The following is a 22,829-nucleotide window of genomic DNA, read 5'->3' on the forward strand; positions in this document are numbered from 1 at the left end:
CAAGCAAGAGAAGAATTCGTTCAGACTATTGTTATCCCTCCCGAAATACAACAACAGCTTCTCCGCACAATAGACCACATCTAGTTAGCCCCACCATCCTGACCCTTGGCCCGGTGTCCGGTCCGGACTCGTTCCCCCGCACGCCACCCCGGTCCTTACCCCCGCCTCCGCAAATCCTCAATGGAGCCCTTTCTCCAGGTTTTTATGGAATGATCATCGGCAAAGCACGGTATCGAATAGCCGAGGGGGTGACCAAAACACGACAAGGAGCCAGACAGAAATAAGAAAAATGTAACGATTATCGCGGTTAACCGCCCCTCAAGCGGCATAGCGGCCCACGAGGTTTTCGGAGCTATGGCTGGATGAGTCGTGCGCATATGCCCAAGGTCGCGTGGTCTCTGTCCCAACATACGTAAAGTACGTACGGGATGTGGATGGACACCCCCGGCCGTACCAAGACTATGGGTTTGCCGGGCTGGTATTGATCCATGCTTGGGAAGCTCAAGATGGTCTGACCACCCCCAGATAAAAGGGCGCCCCCTTCATCCTTTTTCCTTCCTTGATAGTCTCTTGGCTGTCGGACGCGCCAAGCAAGCCTCTCGAGCCTATTTTTGTGCGACGCAGAGCCTCCAACGTCAGATTTCAGAATAGGAGCCTCTGTGTCGAAGAGCCGTCATTCACAATGAGCAAAGCCGACATCGTTGAGGCGCCCCATGTGGTCGAGGATGTGGCCGAGGGCAAGCAGCGGACAAACTACGACAAGGTCGACAATGAGGTTGCCAAGTACGCCGGCGAGGCGATTGTCGAAATCGATGCTGAGACAAACAAGAGGCTGAAGAGGATGATTGACAAGCGGGTGTTGAGTGTCATGGTATTCACCTATTTTATGCAGTCGCTGGACAAGGGGACAATGTCGTTCGCGTCCATCATGGGCATCATTCCTGACACAGGTCTTGTGGGCCAACAGGTACAATTGTCGCTTCACAGTGTCACATATCATGCTGATTGAGCCAGTACTCGTGGTTGACGACCATCATTTACCTCGTCATTCTTTGCGTTGAGTATCCCGTATGGCTTTTCCCCTCACCCTTTGAAGACAAACAATGCCCTGACCTTACGTGCCACTTGCCAGGAAAACTACATCATCCAAAAGATCCCGATTGCGAAATGGCTCTCGTTCAACATCATCATGTGGGGGGTGACGCTCAGCCTCCACGCGGCATGCCACAACTTCGTCGGTCTGGTCATCGTCCGTGGCTTCTTAGGTGGATTCGAGGCAGTCTGCCAACCGACCTTCGTCCTGCTCACCTCCATGTGGTACAAGCGTGAGGAGCAGGCCTCAACCGCCATCTACTGGTATGCAAACGATTCCGATCGCGATTAAACAATGAGTTGCAGGTGCACATGAAACTGATTCCCCTACTACACGCAGGTACATGATGAACGGCCTCCAGCAGATCATCGGCGGTCTCCTGGCCTTTGGCTTCTCCTTCATTCCCGCCTCGTCGCCCATCCGATCGTGGCAAGCACTGTTCATGACCTACGGCATCATCACCGTTTTCTGGGGCGCCTTCGTCATGTGGTGGATGCCCGATTCGCCGATGAAGGCGCACTGCTTCAGCGAGGAGGACAAGAAGCTCATGGTGGAGCGCGTGCGGTCCAACCGTACCGGGTTGCAGAACCGCAAGTGGCGCAAGGAGCAGGTCTTTGCTGCGTTCAAGGACCCCCAAGGTGAGGAAGGCCTCATTGAGTCCTACCCCGTGGGATAGTAGACTGACTGGCTTCCCAAAGTGTATGGCTTCGCTCTCATTCAGCTCTTGACCACCCTCCCGTCTGGAGGTCTCGGCGCATTCGCAAACATCATCATCAAGGTAACCAACCATCTGCCAAAAGCATGATAAGCTTATAGTAGACATGAAAACTAACACTTGCCCAGTCCTTTGGTTTCTCCACCTGGGAAACCCAGCTCCTCCAAAGCGTAACAGGCATCCTCCAAATCATCACCATGCTCACAGCCTCCTGGATCGACAGACGCTTCAAGCAGACAATCTTCGCCATGATGGCCGCCGTCGTCCCCACCATCGCCGGCACCGTCGTCCTCCTCACCGTCCCTTTCGAGCACAGCAAGAAAGTCGGCCTGCTCCTCGCCTACTACATCATGATCTCCTTCTGGGCGTGCAGCGGCCTCGCGCTCTCGCTCGTCACGCGCAACGTGGCCGGGCAGACCAAGAAGGGCGTCGTGATCACGAGCAACTTCATCTTTTGGGCCGTGGGCAACTCGATTGGTCCGCAGGTGTTCCGCGCCAAGGATGCGCCGCGGTACTTTTTGGCGCTGGCGATCATTCTGGGGTGCTTTGTGTTGTTGGAGGTTGTGCTTTTTGCGTTGCGGACGTATTATGTTTGGCAGAATAAGTTGCGGGATGGTAAGATTGCGCGTGGGGAGGCTGTTGCTGACACGGCGCATTCTCATGCATTTGAGGACATGACGGACAAGGCAAGTTTACGTTTCGATGGTTTTTGCAGTGTTCACGTTGCTAACTGTGTCGTAGGAGGATGTCAACTTCAGATACAACTACTGAGGGTCTGGTTCAGACACGTGGATTGTCTATTGTCCTTCTGTTAATTGTGGTAGATTCTGGGCCGTAGAAACATGGGATATTGCGCAGGTCACTAGGGCTACTTATATTGTTCTAGACTCAGTCTGCTAGGTTTCTACTATTGTAGCTCACAGTCATCAAGTAGTGAGCGTTGCTTGAACTCAGTGCAATACTTCCGCAACCAAGAGAGAGACCAGAATAACCAGATCCTTGGCCATGACTTGGCAAAAGCTTGTGAGAGTGGCACACAAGCACAGTAAGGAGCCAACACAAAGTACACAAATGCTTGTGAAAGGAAAAGGAACAGTTGTACACTGTTGTGGAGATGTACCAACAGGGATCGTCGCAACGTTGCAATCTACCCCCTCATTCTCCCGACCAGGACCCCAGTCTAGCTTAATTATCCCAGATTTTCCCAGCAAGCCCCTCCCCCAGATTCCACAATTCCGACAACGTCCCCCAGCTCTGAGCCCCATGCCATCCACTTCATTGGACCCAACCTATGATGCTAAAAGCCAAACCCCGTTGTTGGAAGCGGGGCAATTACGAGTCCCCTGTCTTATGAACAAGCAAACGAGCAAGCAGCCAGCCCGATTCGGGTCTTCGACGCCTGGGACGGTTCCTACCCGAGGAGGTCGCGTCCTTCTCCAAGACTCCAACTTTGAGATATCCCGCCGGCAGAACCGCAAATCTCCGGTCAAGATTGCCGGTTGTTTGCCCTATGCCAAGTTTGTTCCCCGCGTGGGGGGTTTTGTCCTCGGCACCGAAATCCCCAGCCAGTCGGGGAGAAGATAGAGTCAGTTGAATGAGGGAATCGGCCGGTTGTCGGCCGATGATGCGGAGAAGCCACCGAGAGGCAGCATTTCTTGTTGTCTGTAAGAAAGCTGTGTGTCCCATGTTGTGGTTAGCTTCTTTTTTACCACGACAGACGTTTGCTGCTGGATTTCCACACTTGGGCGTGGGAGTTCAGAAGATTCGACGGGTAGAATCAGCTCAGAGTCCATCACCAGAACAGCCCTTCATAATGTGTGGTCTAGATGGACATGGTGGCCGCGGGCCGTCCTCTTACCCGCTACGGGCACCTGTCCCCGTCGGGAAGAGAGCCAACAAGCTGTACAGAGACCGCACGGCGAACTCCTACTCGCCAGGACAATGGGAGAAGGTCAATCTGCTCTCGTGAGTCTACTCTCTCAACAACTCGCATCATTCTGTGAGGAATGCTAAGCAGTCCGTCCACAGCATGATGCACTTCGCAGTCCGCTCCGACCCCTCAGTCATCGCCCTCTCAGTATGGCACAGCCCAGGCCTCACCCGCCCCCCCTTCGCCGACGCAACAGCCTCCTCAAACGACTACACTCCCTCCAAAGTAGGCGACGCATTCGGTCCGTCCTGGTCAACGCACTGGTTCCGCGTCCGCGTCACGATCCCAGAGGACATGCGGCAGATGGACCACCTCGAACTCCACTGGGACTGCAGCAACGAAGCAACAGTCTGGACCTCGACCGGCGAGCCCCTGCAAGGCCTCACGGGCCGCGGCGAGCGTATAGAGTGGATTCTGCCCCAGGAGTTCAAGGACGGGGAGGAGCATGTCTTCTATCTGGAGATGGCGTGTAATGGGATGCTGACCAACGCGGCGGGCAAGCCGATTTTCAAAAACAACGCCAACGGGGACGCGATTCAACCTCCCGACCCGAATAAGATCTTCACATTGACGAAAGCCGAGATTGTAGGCGTGGATTTGCAGGCCAGGGCGTTGCATGCGGATATCACCGTTATCCACCAGGCGGCGGAGGAGTTTCCCGAGGACTCCTGGGAGCAGCACGAGGCGCTGAACGTTGCGACGAGGATCATTAACACCTTCCGGGTCGGTGATCGGGCCTCGATCGTGGCGAGCAGGAAGATTGCGGAGGAGTATTTGGGGCCTGATGTCGACTCGGCAAAGGTGTTTGATGTCGGCAGCGGTGGAAAGGGGGCGAGTGTGTACGCTATCGGGCATTGTCATATTGATACGTGCTGGTTATGGCCTTGGGAGGAGACGAAGCGCAAGGTTGCGAGGTCGTGGTTGAATCAATGCGACTTGATGGATCGGTATCCCGAGTTGAACTTTGCCTGCTCGCAGGCTCAGCAGGTGTGTGTTTCGTCTCTGTTCACTTGCTCGTCTCTCGCCCGTCCTTCTCCTCTTTGTGATGGTTAACTAACGTACTTGCCAAAGTTCAAATGGCTCAAGCAATTCTACCCCCACGCCTGGACCCGCGTCAAGTCCAAAGTCGCAGCCGGCCAGTTCCACCCCATCGGCGGCTGCTGGGTCGAGCACGACACCAACATCCCGAGCGGCGAGTCCCTGATCCGGCAGTTCCTCTTTGGCCAGCGCTTCTTCGAGAGTAATTTCGGCCGGCGCTCGACGACGTGCTGGCTGCCGGATACCTTTGGCCAGTCGAGCCAGATGCCGCAGCTGTGTCGGCAGGCCGGGATGAACCGGTTCCTGACGCAGAAGATTTGCTTTAATAATATGAATGAGTTTCCTCATACTACGTTTAACTGGTATGTCGGTCCTTGGCAGTTGATACTGACGTACTCTAGGCAGAGTGGAAACTTGTGAAAGCGGGTGTGATGCTGATGGCTGTTGTCGCAGGGTTGCTCTTGATGGGAGCCAGGTTATTTGTCACATGCCACCCGCAAAGACATACTGCGCCAACGCGACGTTTGGTGATGTGAAGCGCAGTATGACGCAGCACAAGTCTCTAGACCAAGACCACACCTCTCTTCTAGTCGTGAGTCCTATCTTGCCCAAAATCATCATCCTCGATAGGAGAGCCCCTTCTCACAGCAATCACTCTACCCCACGTATGCTAACCCAATACCACAGTTCGGCAAAGGCGACGGCGGCGGCGGCGGCCCAACCCGTCCCCAACTCGAATCCCTCCGCCGCCTCCGCGGCCTCGCCGACACAACGGGCCTCCTCCCGCGCGTCCACTCCGGCGGCACCCCAGACGACTTCTTTGACCGCCTCGAGAGGAAGGCGCATACGTTCCCCACGTGGCACGGCGAGCTGTACTTTGAGCTGCATCGCGGGGTGTACACCACGCAGGCGCAGACGAAGCTGAATAACAGGAAGGCGGAGATTCTCTTGAGGGATGTGGAGCTGTTGGCGACGATTGCGTCTGTGGAGGATAGGGGGTATAGGTACCCCAAGAAGGAGTTGGATGATATGTGGGAGGGGGTGCTGCTTTGTCAGTTTCACGATTGCCTTCCTGGGACTGCTATTGGGATGTGCTATGATGATTCGGACAAGGTAAGTCTGCTTGTTGTTCTTTGTATGAGCGGCGGAGAGAGTGGCTTACGGGTGTACAGGTTTATGCGAATGTTTTCAGCATCGGCAGCACGCTGTTGAGAGACATTTACAGCGTTCTCAAGATCAACGACATCAACGAGACCCCAACCGAATCCGAGAGACTGGTAGCCCTCAACACTCTAGGATGGCCTCGAAAAGAGGTCCTCACCACCAACGGCAAAGACTTCATCGCCAACGGCACCGGAACCCTCATCGCCACCCAAGAAATCACCCAACCAGAAACCACCAAGCCCCTCGTAACAGTTCAAGAAGTCTCTGAAGGCATCTTCGTCCTCGAAAACAGCCACTTCACAGTAACAGTCGAATCCGGCACAATCACCTCCCTCCTCGACCGCCGCGCCGCCAACCGCGAGGTTCTAGCCCCCGGCAGCGGCAGGGCGAACCAGTTTGTCATTTTTGACGATAAGCCGATTTACTGGCAGGCGTGGGACGTGGAGGTGTTCCACCTCGAGACGCGGGAGGAGGTGCGCGGCGGGCGGATGAGTGTGCTGGAGGCGTCGCCTTTGAGGGTGAGTGTTGTTACGGAGACGCGGATTAGTGAGGTTAGTTCTGTGAGGACGGTGATTAGTCTTGCTGCGGTGGTTGATGAGAGCGCGAGTGCGGCCGGTGTGGGCGTGGAGTGTACTGCGGAAGTCGACTGGCATGAGACGATGAAGTTTCTCAAGGTTGAGTTCCCGGTCGATGTGCGGCATCATGAAGCGTCGTACGATACGCAGTTTGGGGTTATTCGGAGGCCGACGCACTACAACACGTCGTAAGTCATCCTCTTTGCGACGTAGAGCTCGATGGTGGAACGTGTTTGCTGACTACAGGTATGTTAGCTGGGACATGGCCAAGTTCGAAGTCTGCTGCCACAAGTACGCGGACCTCTCGGAGTACGGGTACGGCGTGTCGATCCTCAATGACAGCAAATACGGCTTCGCGACCGTCGGCAACACGATGAGGCTGTCGCTCCTGCGGTCGTCCAAGGCGCCTGATGATAACGCCGACATGGGGCGGCACACGATCCGGTGGGCGATTTTGCCTCACCGGGGTCCGTTGGGGCCGGAGACCGTGAGGGCGGCGTATGAGTTTAATAACCCGCTAAAGGTCGTCTCTGCGTCTGCGGATTCTCCGTTGTTGGAGGCGGGAAGTGGCGCTGAAGGTGGTGCAGCTAGAGGGTTCCCGGTTGCGTTGACAGGGGATGAGAATCTGGTGCTGGATACGGTGAAGCGCGGCGAGGATGATGAGGATGTCGGGGATGGCGAGTTGCCTGTCCGCGGTGGCCGGAGCGTGATTTTACGGGTGTATGAGAGTTTGGGGGGACGCGGACGGGGGAGGGTGGCGACGAAGTGGGCTGTGAAGAGCGTGTATAAGACGAATCTGCTGGAGGACGAGGAGGAGGAGGTTCGTGTTGAGGATGGCGGGTTCGAGGTTGACCTTGGGCCGTTTCAACTGCAGACGTATCGACTTCAGTTGGTGGATTAGATGAGGTGTAGATGTTGCGATAGACCTCTTGAGAATATTACTGTTTTCTGTCATTTGAGGTCATTCCCTGAATCACATGTTGATGCGTTGGGTCATTCGCCGTGCTCACTGCCGATGAGAGCATCTGAGCTGTAGAACCCTCTATTTGAGAGAGAAATGCAGGCAGCATGAGTTGGAGATGGATGCTTGTTTCTGCCCATCAAGATTGGTCTCGAGGTTAGGTATGCTGGCCTTCAGGTGGGTGGCTCAAGAGTACGGTGTGATTCCGAAGCTGGGCAACGAATGATTGGGCTCGTATGGATTGTGTTCTGGCTCTCTTGGTAGGCCTTGGACGATGAGGGTGTAAATTACTCGAGTCTTTATGAATGAGATGAAGTGGCTGTTTGATCAGGATATATGAGTATTGCGAAGGCCAAGTGCGGCGGCGGTGATGTAGTTGCACCCCAAAAGCCCAGCATTGGCTGATGATGTGGTTGTATGCCATAAACGTGAGCTTCCGCACGGCAGACGATGAGACCCAGCGTGGGATGGTAACTCATTCATGAGAAAGTAGATGTTGGATGAAGAACATTGGAGAAAGGCAGGAAGCCGTGATGAAGGCTGCAGAGGTCAAGGTGTACAACCATGGTGACACGAGCGCAGCCCAATCAGGTCAAGGTCCCATTGGTGTTGACCTCGGTACTGGCAAATGTCTGGAAGAAAGAGTCAATCGAAGAAACCCCACTTGAGGCAGGCCAGAGAAGCTTACGCCAAGAGGCTGCATGGTGGGCAAACATTGAACACTTGCATGTTTGTTTGTTTGTTGCAGTAGTAACATGTAAAGTAGGGGTGCAGAGGGAGTTGAAACAAGGCGGTGGTACGGCCCGGGTGTGTGGCACGGGGACCTGGCACCTACTTAGCGGTAGGTATCCGTAGACCTAGAGCTAGAACTAGAGTAAGGCCTAGGCCTACTGCGAAGACCCGGACCCGAAGCCGTGGGCGCGGATTGCGGCGTGGAATCGTCAGCCCAGGGGCCACAGGCGGCCATGGCCATGCTGTGTCACGTCCACCCCCGGATCGACGGTGGGACGCGGGCAGGTGCTTGAAGAATTTAGTTGGTTGTTTGTTAATTAATTTACTCGTTATTATAGTGGCACAGAGTGGTCGTCAGATGTTGAAGTTAGAGTTGAAGTTGACAACTCCATCAACTTGACCTGTAACACGAACCCAACTAGCAATGGCCAGTACAGGATCCCGCCAGCGACGATGAAGCCTGGCTTTCAGAGACAACAAGGTACCTGTCAGTTGGAACTTGGAAGCGCCCTGAACGAGACTCAACAGAGCAAGAGTTACGAAGTGTTTGTTGGAAGGTGGGAGTTACAATTCACGGGTTGGTTCGTCTGCGCCTCAGTGTTGGTTGGATGCTCAACTTGAGCACTCGCTTCCCTCGTTATCGTCAGAATCCACTACTGGAAATGAAATCGGTGACAAGTTGTGACCAACAGCATATGACCCCCGACCAAGGTGTGACCCCAGCAGGCGGTTGCGGAAGTCCAACCACCGAATCCGTCACTTCAGCGGTTGGAACGGCGTTGGACCAGGAGCGGCACCATACCACAATACATCTGCATTGTGACAAACAAGTAAAACAAGCAAACAACTCAAGGGCTCAACGCCCATCAGTCAAGGGTGTAAAACTACAGAGTACCTAGATCCCATCGATACCTCATCAGCTGTTCCCCCCGGCGTGTCAGAAGCTGGAAGCTACTGAGGTGATAAAGTCGGCCTCCCCTCTCTCTCTCTCTCCCGCGCCCGCTGCGAGAAAAAATGCAAGAATGAGCCCACGCATGCGGCGTAGCACCAATCACGTCCAGCCCGGGTAGGGCGGAAGAGAGGGGGGAGACCGGGGGGGGGAAGGGTTTCTGGTCTCTTCTCCCAACAGTGGCTGGGCGATAGTGGCTGGGCACTGCACCAACCGTTCCCCTCCCCTCTCTTGCTCTGCTTTCCCCCCCTGGGTACCGCGAAAAAGACTGCCAGATGTACCCTGGTTCCAACAGAGTTCCAGCAGCGACCAACTGGTGGGGAGTCTTTACCGCAGTAAGTCACTTTTTGGCCGCCAACAGCAGCAAGGAGTACCTATCCCCCTAGGTAGCTATCCATAGTATTGGTATGTACCCAAGACAAGGTGGACAGCCAAAAGAGTACTCGGTACACCCAACAGAACGGTAGGCGAAGTACTTTACTACGTAGTGTCCACTGGCTACCGGGCCACGGGGCGAGACTGAGCTCTGAAGAAAAGGGAGGGGAGAGAGAGACGGATGTAGAGAGAGCTCCCGAAGCGCGAGATTAAAAAGCCAAAGCTTCCCCGACGACATTCCTCGCCCGACCCAATCATTGCGCAAATTTCATCATCGTGGTCTATCATCGTCGGTGGACTCGCCAGCTCCTCTCTTCTCTCTACTACTTCCTCCCCGCGACGGCCAACAGAGAGAGAGAGAGGTCCGTACAATGTCTGGCCAGGCGTTTGCAAACGATGCGACCGCCTCGCTCGCACATGCATCAGAGCCTCGCCTGGACCTGGACCTGGACCTGAACTCGGAAACCCCCTCCATCAATGCCACGACATGGAGTGACCCGCCCATCAACAGCAGCAGCAGCAGCAGCGCACCCAACCCCATCGACCCTCTTCTGTTTGCTGACGAGGTCGAGGTGGACGTCGACGTCGCCCAGCATGCCGTAGACGACGCAGAGTCCGCCTCGGACGACGCAGAATCCTACGTCAGCGACCTTGACATGTTCCCTGACCCCTCTGACGATGAGGAGGACATCGTAGCACCAGCACTCGCACCAGCACCCGCACCCGCCTCCGCATCTACCCTCGCCGAAGCCCAAGCTCTCATCTTCGCCGCGGCGACGGAGACGGAGACGGTGGCGGATGACGCGGCAGACTCCGACGACGCCGACATGACCATCTACGCCGCCTCAGACCGGCCTTCCGTGGACGTCACTGAGGATAGCGCCACGGATGCCGACAGCCTGATGACGGGCACTGACAACCAATCCATCCTCACAATTGATGCTTCCGTATGTAACAAACTCGTCTTATGTAACAAACTCCCCTACATGCCCATCTTCCTCCAGCCTCCAGACACACACACACACACACACACACACACACACACACACACCCTAACATTGACGCCTTCCAGTCATCACAGCATGATGGACGAGCCCCGTCGACGAGAACCATCGAGACTTCGGATCTCCAGCTCGCCTTTCAGCAGCGTTTTGGCCGCACCTATCCATCAAGAGGTGAGCAAATGACCAAGACAATGTCTCCATGGATGACGAGAGCGCCTCATACTGACTCCAGTCTACTAGACTATATCCTGCCTAATGACTGGGTGAGTTTACCACCGTGAACCCGCATGTCATGCGTGTCTTTGTATAGTTCCTTTGGCTTACCAGGACTCTCTTCGGGGGGGCATCTCAATAGGATGAATGTATCCGCCTAGGTATGTACACGTAGAGTCCCGCCGTGTTGCCGCCCCTCTAAAGGGATGCTTTCTTTCCGCCCTTTTTCTAACGGGGCCTCTTTCGTAGCTATCCAACACCATCTTTGGCTTCGCACGTATAATTCGCGTCTTGCCAACTCTCCCAAACGTGAGCGTGCGGCGCGCGTGCTCGACTGTGGAACCGGCACAGGTCACTGGGCCTCGGATTTCGGTGAGGACTTGCCCTTAACACACACTCTTGAATCTTGACGATTAACCTATTTGCAGCGGACGACCACCCAGAAGCTGTCGTAAGGCCTGCCTAACCTTCGTCACCCCCCGGCCACGTTCTGTTCTCGCACAAGTGGCTCGGGTGCGGATGTTTGACCGCTTGCTAACAATGAGACTAAGGTCATTGGCGTCGACCTAAGCCCTATACAACTGACTGCGTGAGTAAACACAGCCCCCGCAATCCTTCTGAGAGGCTATGGCTCTACCTCCCAAAACGAACGCCTAGCTGAATCTTGTCATCTCCAGTGTGCCACCCAATCTCTGGTACGAAATCTTCGACCTGGAGCAACCCTGGCCGTGGAGGGAGCTTTACGACTTCATCTTCTTCCGTCACATGAACACCGCCTTTGCCGACTGGGTCGCAATTTTTGAAAAGGCTCTCGGGTAAGCACTCTACCAAGCCCATATACATTCGCCCATGACGTTGGACTGACACACTAAAAAGTCACCTCGAGCCCGGCGGCTACATTGAACTCCAGGACAACTCCTTCCCCATCATGTGCGACGACGACACCATGGCCCCCGACAGCGCCATCGCGCGCTGGTCCACGCTCCTGATGGAGGCCACGGAGCTCATGGGCCGCCCCTGCGACGCCCCCTCGCGCTTCAAGCAGCTGCTCGACCTCGCCGGCTTCGAGGCCATTGTCGAGGAGAAGACCGTCTGGCCCATCGGACCCTGGGACGTGGACCACCCCCGCGAAAAGGAGATTGGCATCTGGTGTCGCGAGAACTGCCTGGAGGCGCTCGAGGCCTCGACAATGCACCTCTTTACGCAGTTCTTGCACTGGTCCCAGGAGGACACGCGCGATTTTTGCGACGAGGTCGAGAGGGAGATTCGCGGGGGCAGTGTGCATGCTTATTTTACCGTGTGAGTTGGTCTTTTTGTGTTTATGCGCGTGCTCGACTTGTTTGGGACTGACGGCTTATTGCAGGTATTGCGTCTATGGGAGGAAGCCCTACGCCTGAGACGGCAGTGAGGGAGAAAGAGAACGTAACGGCTGGAAGTGAAAACGACGTTGCATTTGGTCGAATTAGATCTGGTCTTGATACCCCTGGGACTTTGTATAACTGTATGCTCTTTCTCTTTTGCGTGGCGTTGGGGAGAATACATTTGGACCATGGTACCTAGAGGCAACTCGAAGGCTACCGAGAGAGATAACTCCGCGGCGGGAGATTCAGTCCGTCCCGTCGCCAGGGATGATAACCATGGCGATGAGGACGAGACCAATCCTCTTACTTGAGATTGGCTTCGATCCATTCTGATAATCTTAAGCCTGGCACCCGCCTAGGGTAGGCACATCACCGCACTTGGAGGAACCGAGTTAGCCCCTCCTCCAGGCTCCGTGTGTTGTAGTAATATAACCCTTGAGATAGATCTCGCTCGTTTCAAATCATGGCCGAGGCGAGTAGATGATCAAGCTTGTAAAAATCGTCATCTTCCTCGCGTACGAGCCTCGGGTGAGAGTCTCAATTTATCGCCAAAATAGATGTCATTGGCACCAGGTCCTTTGCGCTTCTGCCCGGCTCGTCCGAAATACCTCCCCCGCATCCACGGTACAACATATACCCCGTCCAGAGCTACAACATCCAATAATCGTGATATATGCTGTCGCAATCACCTACTTCCCTACCTCATATCGCAACCATGATACCATCACAAGTGATATACAGGGACCAAGCCTCATACCCAGGGGAGGGAGAGGGGGTGGAGGTGCACAGCAAACATTGCATCTTCTCCACAGCCGCGCCGTAGCCATGCGGCCCCGAAAGGGGGGAGGGGGGGGATGGGACGTAGGATCTCATCCGCACCTTGTCTCTTGCCACATTTTGTACTTGTGTATGTATACGTTGCCCGTAGAAAGATCCAACCGGCAAATAAACCCCCCAAAGAAAAAGTGCTTCCAACACAAGTTGCAACACGAACAAAAAAAGAGATGGACGAGCCACCTCTATCAATCAGCCCATCACCTCCCCCCATTTGACAGGATCCGATAGCGCTAAGCGGGCACGCTAAATCGTCCGTACCCCGGTCGAATTGTATCCATCCCCCGTTGGTTGCGGCCGGAAGAGAGCGTCAAAGTGTGCCACATCGTCCCGCCCGCGACCAGCCCAATCACGGCCGAATATCCTATACTGCAGTTCTTTTGCTTGCAGACAAAAAAATGGGCGAATTCGCATAAGCGGGCGAGCGGAGCACCCTTCCCTTCCCACCCTCCTCTCCTCCTCTTTGCAATCCGCCGACGGTTTATGTTGGTCCCGTTGGTCCCGTTGGTCCCGTTGGCGCGTAATCAGGTACCACGTACCTAGAATGCTAGGGGGGGGGGGGGATGCTAAAGTAACCCAAAGATAGGTCGTATTGTGGAGTTCAAGCAGGGGTTTTGGTTGTGAAGATGGAGAGAGGGGAGGGGAGGGAAGGGGAAAGGGAAGAGGGGGCATGGGATGGAGGCAGAGAGGGGGGATTTAAAGACGTCTTGGATTGCTTCTTTTTCTTGGGCTTTCCTCCTTCTTGATTCCTTTTTCTTGATTGTACTTTACTTTCTCTATCTTGATACGAACTGGAATTTGGTGCAGTGATTGTTTTGTTACTTCATTGACGGTTTTGGTCTATCCGCCGTTCCACACAGCGAGAAGGAGAGATAGAGAGAGAGAGAGGGATATCGGAGAACGAAATGGCTGACGCGGGCCAAGCTCAGCAGACTCCCGAGCCCGACGAGGTCATCGTGAGTCAACCCCCCCCCCCCTTCCGCCGCCCCATTTCGATGAAGCCTATATGTATCTTCCTGCCGGCAAATTGATCCCCCCCAAAAGAGTCCAATCAATTACAATAGATTCCTCCGGTTCTGTCTATTCAAAATCATAGAGTTCGGAAAAGAACTGACACCTGCGGCCTTTGTTTGAATAGGAGGCACAAGAGTTCGAATCAGATGCGTCTTCGACCAGTGGCACGGTAAGTTTCAAATTCTCCACATTCTCCCGCTTGAGGAAGTCTTCTGCAAATATCTTGCAGCAAAATTTCGCAGCTCTGGTGCTCCATGTTCGCTTTACTAACTCTAGTGTTTCTTGCTTCATAGTCCGTCCACACTGATACAGACACCCTGAGAACGAGTATCCGTGATTACCGCAGGGAAAACGGGCGCACGTATCACAGTCTCAGTGATGGGAGTGAGTTGTTCTCTTTCTCCAGAGACCATGAATTCATTCATGGTTCTCCCCTTCCACCTCCCCCCCCCCCCCTCCACCCTTGGGTTCGCGATGCAAGTAGCTGACGATACGTGTAGCATACATCCTCCCAAACGATGCCGTACGTCCTAACAAATTATATCTTCTACCTCCTGTTACATTTCAGTATACATCTGACTTTGCGTTTTCGTTTTGGAATATAGAGAGAACAAGACCGTTTAGGTGAGCCAGTCTTTCTCTTCTACCTTACCCGGCGGGCATGGTTCTCGTCAGAAAAAAGGCGATCCACCGGGAGACTTCGGGCATTGGCTGACATGTCCGTCCTCGAAACAATAGACTTCCAGCATCACTTTTGGACGCTGACGTGGGATGGCAAACTCTGCATGTGTCCCAAGAACCAGGGCGCCAACCGTGTTTTGGATATTGGAACCGGAACTGGTATTTGGGCTGAAGAATATGGTTAGTTTTACCGTTTTCCCCCCTCTCTTCCCCCCCCCCCCCCCCGAGAGTACTTTCTCAGCAGGAGCGATGACCCTTTCCCATTGCAGGACGGGGATTTGACTAACAATTCTCAATAGCGGATAAACACTCAGCAGCAGTGGTATGCCTCCGTTCTGCCTCCCTCTGATGGGTTCATGGGCGGTGTGTGGCGAGTGTTAACATCACTGGCAACCTGATAGGTCATTGGCGTGGATTTGAGTCCTATTCAGCCTGAATTGTGAGTACAATACCTACGCAGTATGCCTTGAACCCCTGTAGCTAATAGACTGTCTTGTACAGCGTCCCGCCGAACTGCAAGTTCGAAGTCGACGATGTGGAGAAAGAGTGGACGTGGCAGGAGCCTTTCGACTTCATCTTTGCAAGACACATGAACGCATGCTTCGAGAGCTGGGAACGGTTCCTTCGTCGTGCTTACGAGTAAGAAACTGCTTCTATCTACCCCCCTCTCTCGCAACTCATTGTCACGACTACGCAATGCCCATGTGCATTCATACAAACCCCCCCAATCTTCTAACAACCAATGAATCAACAGCGCCCTAGAACCAGGCGGCTTCATCGAGCTCCAAGACAACGCCTTCCCCATCCTCTGCCAAGACGGCACCCTCAAGCCCGACGACCCGATGGCGCGCTGGTCGACCCTCATGATGGAGGGCACCGAGCTCATCGGCCGCCCCATCACCGTGCCCGCCCGCTTCCGCTCCATGCTCAGCGAGGCCGGCTTCGTGGATGTCGTCGAGCACAAGCGCGTGTGGCCCACGAGCCCGTGGCCGCTGAACCCGGAGCTGAAGGAGCTCGGCGTCTGGGGCCAGGCGTGCAGTCTCGAGGGCATCGAGCCGGGCGCCATGGCGCTGTTTACGCGCGTGTTGGGTTGGACGAGGGAGGAGGTTGTGGTTTTTATGGCGGGGGTGAGGGATGATTTTAAGAATACTAATATTCATGGGTTCTGGAACGTGTGAGTATTTTTTCCCCCGCCTTCTTCGTCGGCTCATCTCCGAGTCTTGGGGTTTGTGGATGATGAAGAGAGCTAATGTTATCCCAGGTACTCCGTGTACGGAATGAAGCCCTATGAGGAGCCCGGCCAGGAGTAAGGTATATGGAAATTGGTTGCCGGTGGGACTCAGACCTTTATACACTGAGTCTCTATACTGAGTGATTTGTTGCAAATGTCTGATGGTCGAATGAACGTGTTTGTCAGTCTCATGAAGTAGACTTCACAGCCCATCGCTTGTATGTAGACACATGCGACGAATCACCTGGAGTGTATGGTTGAGTAATGAAGGATGTGGACACAGATATTCTGAGAACGTGACAAATGCGACGGCTGTAATCCCGTGCTTGAAAGTTAAAAGGCAACATTCCTCTTCAACCCCCTTTTCTCTGGCCTAATCATCCAGCCATCACCCATTCAACCCAACAGCCATATCCGGACCCAACCTCCCGCCGAAACGACGCGCTCGCAAGAGACATTGGAGACAATGCTGCAAACCAGACTTTTGAATCTCACCGCAACATACACCTAAACACGCAATAGAATCTGTTGCGTCGAGGAAATCACACTCCCAAATTTGTCATCTATTCTATTCCAGCACTGTCGACCGAGAGGTTCTGACTTGAACTCAAGTGCCCAGTGTGCGACAGAGATACAAACAACCTGGGAGAATCCACCGGGAAGCGGACCTACTGGACTCGGTGCATCGAGTTTGAGAACCCGAGAATGATATTCACGGCGATGGAAGCGAGCATGGTCGAATACGGCTGCGTGTGTGGACGTCATTGACAGCAGCAGGCAGGCCATTGAATTCACCGTCCATAAGCCGAATGGCTCGACAACTGTGAGACATTGATTGTTTACATGAAATCGTTGAACAGTGCTTAACCGAGTCTCTTTCAGAGGTTGACTTGGCATCCTACAATGCTACCGAGACCCCCTTCCTTTGGCGGCAACTAATTCTTGGCCTCAACTACCTTGAGGACTCAGGAGACTATTCTGTTGCTGTATGCCGTATTCACCCTTGGTTATTTCGGTTAAGTTTTGCTATGATATCAAGCCCTGTGGGCGCGGTAGGAACTATTTGACATCGACGTTTCATGATCCGAACGAGGGGCTAATCTATACGTCTTCTTCACGCATGTACCCATTCTACACGAGGGAAAATGCCCTTTTCAGTCATTGATTCATTAAGGTTCTCATTCTGCCAAGCTCATTACACCGGTCAAGCTGCGACCAAAATCCAGAAATCAACCGCTTAATTAGTACAAAGGAGACTAAGCAGATGGGATCTCCAATCTCTTCCCCGACTTCAAATCTCTCACCCTCATACACCCATTCTTTACTACACGTTGTCACCCCCTCTCCATCCCAACACCCACAGGCTCAGCAGGCATCTCGTGCCTCGGCTCGCACGCCTCCACCTCGAACCGCTCGCGGCTGTGCGCCGGCAACTCCAGCTTCCACGCGGCGGCCTCGTCTTTGGCCCGCAGCTGCCGCTCGGCGTAGACGAGGATGTCGCCCTCCGTGTGGACGGCCATGTCCCGCCTCCTCTTGACGTACCTGCGGACGAGCCCCGCGAGGAGGGCGAGGAAGAGGAGGGCGCCGAGCGTCGCGCCGACGGCGATGCCTGCGACTGCGGTGCTTGAGAGTTGGTCTTCGTCGGCGGGGGCGGTTGGTGATTGTGCTGGGGAGGAGTCTGGGGTTGATGTTGGGGTTGCTGATGCGAGGGCGAGGGCTGTTGTTGTGGCTGTTGCGGATGATGTTGAGGTTGATGTGCTGTCGGGCTCGGTGATGTTGAAGTAGTGAGATGTCGCGCTGCTGCCCGACTGTCCCGTCTTGAAGAGTTGAAGGAAGTAGACCTGGCTCAGGTCTGGATTCATTGTTGAAGGAAAACCTGCGTAGCCTACGGTCCAGACTAGGCTTTTTACCGTGGAATTGGCTTTGCAATGGTGTTAGACGCAACTCTGAGAAAGTATGTTGTGGTGGGGACTTACATGCGAGCTTGGCATAGGGCCCCTTGAGGTTTCCCGTGGGCTGCTGCTGCCACAAAATCAGGTCGATATTCTTGAGATCCATCTCCCACTGCAAGTCAATGTTGTCGCCGAGGGTGTAGACTGGGTTATCCCGGAAGTCTCCTGCCGGACCCGGGCCCGGTGGGCGGCGGAAGCGGTTCTCTGAGCGCGCACATGCCGGGAATACGACACCGAAGAGGAGCACTGCGAGAATGTGCATCACGAAGGCCGGTGATGGTTTCTTGGTGATGTTCTTGTCGTCTCTATCTGAGTGAATGGGCAGATGGACATTGGGCAATCGAGGAGAGTGGAAGCCACTCTGCCATGGGACACATTGTGTTTTTGCTCGATTCCTTTTCTTCCATTGCAAACCCGTTGCCCTGTCCCCCACCTCGATGTCGACTGTGCGCGATGGAGGGGTGAGGTTTTCATTTTAAACGTCCTAGCGACGGATCTAGTCAGCGTTGACCTAAACAGTAGTGCCGTTTCGGAGAGTCGAAACGTTGAAGCCTAGACGCCACTGAATCCGCCAGCTATTTGTGCACTGCCAAGACGGGCCAGTTTCGTTAGTAATTCAGAGAGATGCTTCAGAAGACGGCATAGGTAAGAGTAGAGTTCTATGTGGCTTAACGTTGGTTTCGAGACGTGCTGTAGAGGCTTGTGGTGTTGTGATGCATCGATGGACTCAACAGGGTCAATCTCCGTGGGCCCAGCTGTTTCGCGTCCAAAATTAAGTTGATTGGATAGCTACGATGGTGATTGACAGAATTAAATGATTCAATAGGCAAAAAGGCAAAAGAATACTCCTCGACGGGGAATTGAACCCCGGTCCCCTGCGAATCGTTGAATCTTCAATGACAAGCAGATATCCTCACCACTAGACTATCGGGGATTGGTGGATGTTAACATCCAGTGACAGTTGGTTGGAGGGAGAGCTGCCTAGCGGTTCTATATACCCACTCCAAAAGTTGCGCCCCCAACGCCGGGTCCCACCATGCCCACGTCGATTTCCGGAAGATCTGCAATTTGCAAATAATTCCCAAAACTTATCCTTCGAAGCAATTGATTGACTAGGTATTCATCTTCATGAGCGAGTAGCCCTCTGTTTTGGTGCGAATTGCACTATCCCAACATGAATACACCGGCGAAAAGCCCACCCATTCATTCTATGGGCGTCCCACTCAGTCGCCTCTCCGAAAGCGACATCTCTCCTTCTCATGCGTATCTCGATACCACTTCGTCGTTAAGACCTTGGTGCAACATTCGTTCCTGCACGGATACCTCTGTCTCTTCTCGCGATTAAACGAGCACCCCTCGCGAAGGTGCTTATTGCGGTTGCTAACGCTCGAGAACGTCTTCGTGCATTGCGGTGTGAGACACTGGAGTCTATCGCCTCGGTTTCGGTGGTCGCGCGGCGTCGAGCGAGATGTCGTCGAACCTGCGGCGCTGCCGATGCTGCTGTTGAAGATATGAGCACGAGTCAACATTGGGACCAGGTGAAAAGCGGCCTACCTTATGCTCGATGACGATACGTTCCGGCGGAGTTCAAGTGTGCTGAGCGACGAGAAGCTGCTCGACGGCGTGATACATGCGTCTGAGCCATGGGCTGGCGATTGTACTGTGAATGGTGGGGCAGAAAGCTGGCCAGTAGCCTGGCTGGATTGAACCGAGATGCCATGCATTCCAAGGTACTTTGCTAGTAGAGCACAGCAACGAAGATATCCCGGAGACGTAGTAGTGAAGGTCTCGGTGAAGGCATTTGCCGATCCAGAGTGCAAGCCTAAAGGAATGTTAGTATACGACTCTTAAGCAGTGCGACGCTGCACTTACCCACGATCAGCGCAAGCACGATGGAGAAAGCCACCGAGAAGAGGAGCAGCATCGTGGCCGATGAGAGAACGTCTTCCCAGCCTCCATCGAATGATAACGAAGGAGTCGGCTGTCTGAGAGTAGTTTCCTCAAAGCGTTCCATATGTAGAAAATCCGCCCACACCAGATCATCGCGTTGGGTCGACGATCCGGCATAGGAGGCTTGCCCCGGTTGTGATCGGCCCGGTATCGTCTGGGCCTGAATACTACTGACTCCTACATGTGTTTCTTGGTCATCGAATGCCCTTTGTATAGCTGCAAGCCTAATTCCAGGCGATGAAATCTTCGACGGTATGGTCTCTTTGCGCTTCTCGAGTGAGATGAGGTTTTGAGCCAAGTCGTGGAAATGCGGCAGGTGTTCTGGGTCAAGTTGTGATGGTCTGTGACTTGACGGCGTGTATGCCCACATGCGGAATGCGAGCTTATCGAAAAGGAGTTGCGATGATGCTGGTAGAATGGAGCGCCACCGGTCAAGGTCATCAACAAACCTAAGTCAATGTTAGCTTTGGCATGCCTAGATGTAGGACTACGCATGAGGGTGCGCTCTTAGGCAGGGAATTGCGAGCAATGGCTTACTGTAGAGATAGGGAATCGTCACTTGAAAGCAACGTTAAATATGTGGCATTGGCCACCAGCAGTGCGTCGAAAACTTCCACAAGCGACGATGGCGGACTATCCTGCATCAGACCACGGAACACACCAAGGCCACGATCCCAAACTGTATTAGAATGGACGTAGTCCCCAGCTAAGTCGCGAAGTTCTTCATGGTCCGAGCAGTCGCAAGCCCCATGGAACTGAGAGCACAGTATCTCCATAGAAGAGACCAGGCTCTGCCCCAAGAGTCGCCGGCGATGGCGAGAGCATCTCCGTCGGACTCGTTCTTTGGGGGCATCGGCCTCTCGATCGTGGCGGCGGCTACCTGGCACGCTGGTATGATTGGTATGATGGCTACTGGTCAGGCTTGGAATACCATTCGGCTGGATTCCAGTACAGTTCAGACCGGACGACATACGAGGCAATTCGGCGGTGGGAGTTGCCTCCATAATGCTCAAGCCTGCGAAACAGTCAAACGTGTCATCCGGAGCTGTCGACTGTGGAACGTCCATGACGCCAAACGCCAGCATAATCTCCATAATCTGTGTATTCTCATCAGAGACCGCGATGGCGATTGCCTCTCGTAGCCCCTCGGGTAGGGGTGTTCGCAGCAGTATCGCGCGAACAATTTCGGCCTGCCCCCAGTAGACTGCCGCCGAAAAGGGTGTCAAGACTACATGCTCTGTGCCGCCGCCCACCTCGTCGTCAGCGTAAACACCTAGAAAGGTGACCCCTTGCTGTAGAAGGTTCTCTGCTTGCGCAATGTGGCCCAGCCGTATGGCGACGTGAAGGGGGTCGTTGGTGATGTCTCGCAGGAACGGCCCGGGCTGGCTTGTTGATTTGTCTTTTGTTCGCGACGCCAGGTCTAGAACATAGCGATAGATGTCCAGTCGACCTCTGTCGAGCAATTCAAGGAGCAAGTCAGGATTTGTCTCCCACTCGACTTCACCAGTGCGGACAACAGGTTCGCATAGATCGTGTAAGGCAGTGAGATCACCAGCAAGGGCAAGCCCGGTAAACTTGGATGCTAAGGCCTCGAGGAACGCGTCACCCAGAACATCTGGGAGGAGACCTAGAGCGAAACAGGCGTCGAGGTCGTCCAAACCGGCATCTATGCTTCGTTGGTGCATGTCGTGAAGCTGACCGATAGATAGTATGCCACTCGATCGGTACACTTCAGTGCCGATTCCAGCGAATAGTGCTCTATCTAGGAGTAGGTCGCGGACGAGTAGACGAAGCTCGACTGTTGTAGGGTGCGATGGCGATACCTTCTCCAGGTGGTGTAAGTAAGCCTTGAGAATTGCGTAATTCTTCAATAGATCGGGTAGGTCGAAAGGAGAGGGCATAGCAATAGCGAGTGATTGTAGTAGTGTTAAGCTCTGGTATTCAATCTCTATGGTTTTGGAAAGGCGGCTCTTGGAGACGGTGAACGCTGGCTGAGATGTTGGAGAGGAGTAGAGAGGCAGATAGACCCCTGAGCCAGGCGAAACTGCTTGGAATACTTCCCCGCTGTCACGACGAAGTTATACCTAGAAGTCAGCCAGTCTGCTCCCGGACATTCATGAAGTGCAACCCCAAGCGGGATGATAGCGACGCTGTACCTGAAATCAGATCACAATTGTAGGATCAAATGTATACAAAACTGTTTTAGGAATTTAAAGATTGAAAAACACTACTACATATGGAATTTCATGATTCGAATCCTGATGAGACAAATGCATGGCGTACCTTTCAAACACTTCCGTGTAAGCGAAACACGGCGCATCATCGATAAAGTCATGGCTCATTGACGGCCCATTCGATACGAAGCTACTATTAGGCCATGATAGAGCCGCTGGGTGAGATTTGAGATTCTCATCGATATCGGCAAGGCGGAGGTTCAGACCTAGAGATGACAGAGACGCCATCTTCACGGTCTAGGACAGCATTGGCGTCAGGCAGTGGAGGCAGAGGATCAGGAGTCGGGGATTGCGTAAAGGTCCTCGCGCCAAATTAATGGGTGAGAAATAACCTCATATGCCAGCTTTGAGATATGAGAGTGTGGTGAGACGTAAGAGAAGCCCGCCATGAAGCTGGGCGGCTTGGTGTTGATGAAGGGATGCCTGGAAAGCGGCCCCGCGGATGAGGCTGACATGGTGCCCCGGAGGTGTGGTGGGTCCCCTGAATTTAGGAATCGGCGGCAGGTCACGCGCTGGGCGCCGTGGACGCTGTGACTGGGCACCAAACGTTGATTTGGAGTTGCCGGTATGCGTCGGTATGCGTCGGTATGCGCGTCGAGAAACGTGATGCCGTGCAGATACGTTACTTCAGGGCATCGGCTGGCATTGATTCGCCACAGCAGTTGCCTTGTGTAGACGACATTGTCTAGTGTGCTCTGCCTTGGCTGCCTCCATCGCGACATGTTGACGATTCTGACACCGACGTTAGGAACTGGTGCCCGCTAAGATATGTAGCACGCAATGATGATGCATTCTAGGCAGACTTCTGCGCTATCGTGCATAC

The 22,829-nt window shown here is 54.0% G+C and overlaps 6 protein-coding genes across 6 annotated transcripts; 4 read left to right on the forward strand and 2 right to left on the reverse strand.

Moving 5' to 3' along the window:
* Positions 1–682: 682 nt before the first annotated feature.
* On the forward strand, positions 683–2,623 carry CPAR01_11866 (major facilitator superfamily transporter; the record flags this gene model as incomplete). The annotated part of the gene is made up of 6 exons (XM_060496124.1): positions 683–967; positions 1,015–1,068; positions 1,133–1,356; positions 1,433–1,731; positions 1,792–1,871; positions 1,937–2,623. The coding sequence occupies 6 exons, from the start codon at positions 683–685 to the stop codon at positions 2,621–2,623; spliced, it is 1,629 nt and encodes a 542-aa protein (XP_060344909.1).
* Positions 2,624–3,621: 998 nt separating this feature from the next.
* CPAR01_11867 (glycosyl hydrolase family 38 domain-containing protein) lies at positions 3,622–7,416 on the forward strand (the record flags this gene model as incomplete). The annotated part of the gene is made up of 7 exons (XM_060496125.1): positions 3,622–3,773; positions 3,837–4,725; positions 4,810–5,138; positions 5,230–5,368; positions 5,464–5,889; positions 5,949–6,703; positions 6,771–7,416. The coding sequence occupies 7 exons, from the start codon at positions 3,622–3,624 to the stop codon at positions 7,414–7,416; spliced, it is 3,336 nt and encodes a 1,111-aa protein (XP_060344910.1).
* A 2,487-nt stretch (positions 7,417–9,903) lies between these two features.
* Positions 9,904–12,146, forward strand: CPAR01_11868 (methyltransferase domain-containing protein; the record flags this gene model as incomplete). Its single annotated transcript, XM_060496126.1, has 7 exons — positions 9,904–10,479; positions 10,605–10,707; positions 10,777–10,799; positions 11,301–11,338; positions 11,427–11,564; positions 11,626–12,048; positions 12,113–12,146. 7 exons carry the CDS (start codon positions 9,904–9,906, stop codon positions 12,144–12,146), a joined length of 1,335 nt encoding a protein of 444 aa, XP_060344911.1.
* A 1,703-nt stretch (positions 12,147–13,849) lies between these two features.
* CPAR01_11869 (methyltransferase domain-containing protein) lies at positions 13,850–15,949 on the forward strand (the record flags this gene model as incomplete). The annotated part of the gene is made up of 11 exons (XM_060496127.1): positions 13,850–13,900; positions 14,083–14,127; positions 14,252–14,342; positions 14,459–14,481; positions 14,527–14,582; positions 14,641–14,819; positions 14,939–14,961; positions 15,041–15,078; positions 15,141–15,278; positions 15,394–15,813; positions 15,901–15,949. 11 exons carry the CDS (start codon positions 13,850–13,852, stop codon positions 15,947–15,949), a joined length of 1,113 nt encoding a protein of 370 aa, XP_060344912.1.
* Positions 15,950–17,204: 1,255 nt separating this feature from the next.
* CPAR01_11870 (uncharacterized protein) lies at positions 17,205–18,084 on the reverse strand (the record flags this gene model as incomplete). The annotated part of the gene is made up of 3 exons (XM_060496128.1): positions 17,205–17,536; positions 17,570–17,791; positions 17,847–18,084. The coding sequence occupies 3 exons, from the start codon at positions 18,082–18,084 to the stop codon at positions 17,205–17,207; spliced, it is 792 nt and encodes a 263-aa protein (XP_060344913.1).
* A 961-nt stretch (positions 18,085–19,045) lies between these two features.
* CPAR01_11871 (uncharacterized protein) lies at positions 19,046–22,234 on the reverse strand (the record flags this gene model as incomplete). Its single annotated transcript, XM_060496129.1, has 5 exons — positions 19,046–19,322; positions 19,377–19,644; positions 19,695–20,221; positions 20,310–21,836; positions 22,056–22,234. 5 exons carry the CDS (start codon positions 22,232–22,234, stop codon positions 19,046–19,048), a joined length of 2,778 nt encoding a protein of 925 aa, XP_060344914.1.
* Positions 22,235–22,829: the final 595 nt, after the last annotated feature.

The sequence above is a fragment of the Colletotrichum paranaense genome (genome assembly GCF_030867605.1).
Source record: "Colletotrichum paranaense strain IMI 384185 chromosome Unknown Scaffold_10.1, whole genome shotgun sequence".
Lineage (NCBI taxonomy): Eukaryota > Fungi > Ascomycota > Sordariomycetes > Glomerellales > Glomerellaceae > Colletotrichum > Colletotrichum paranaense.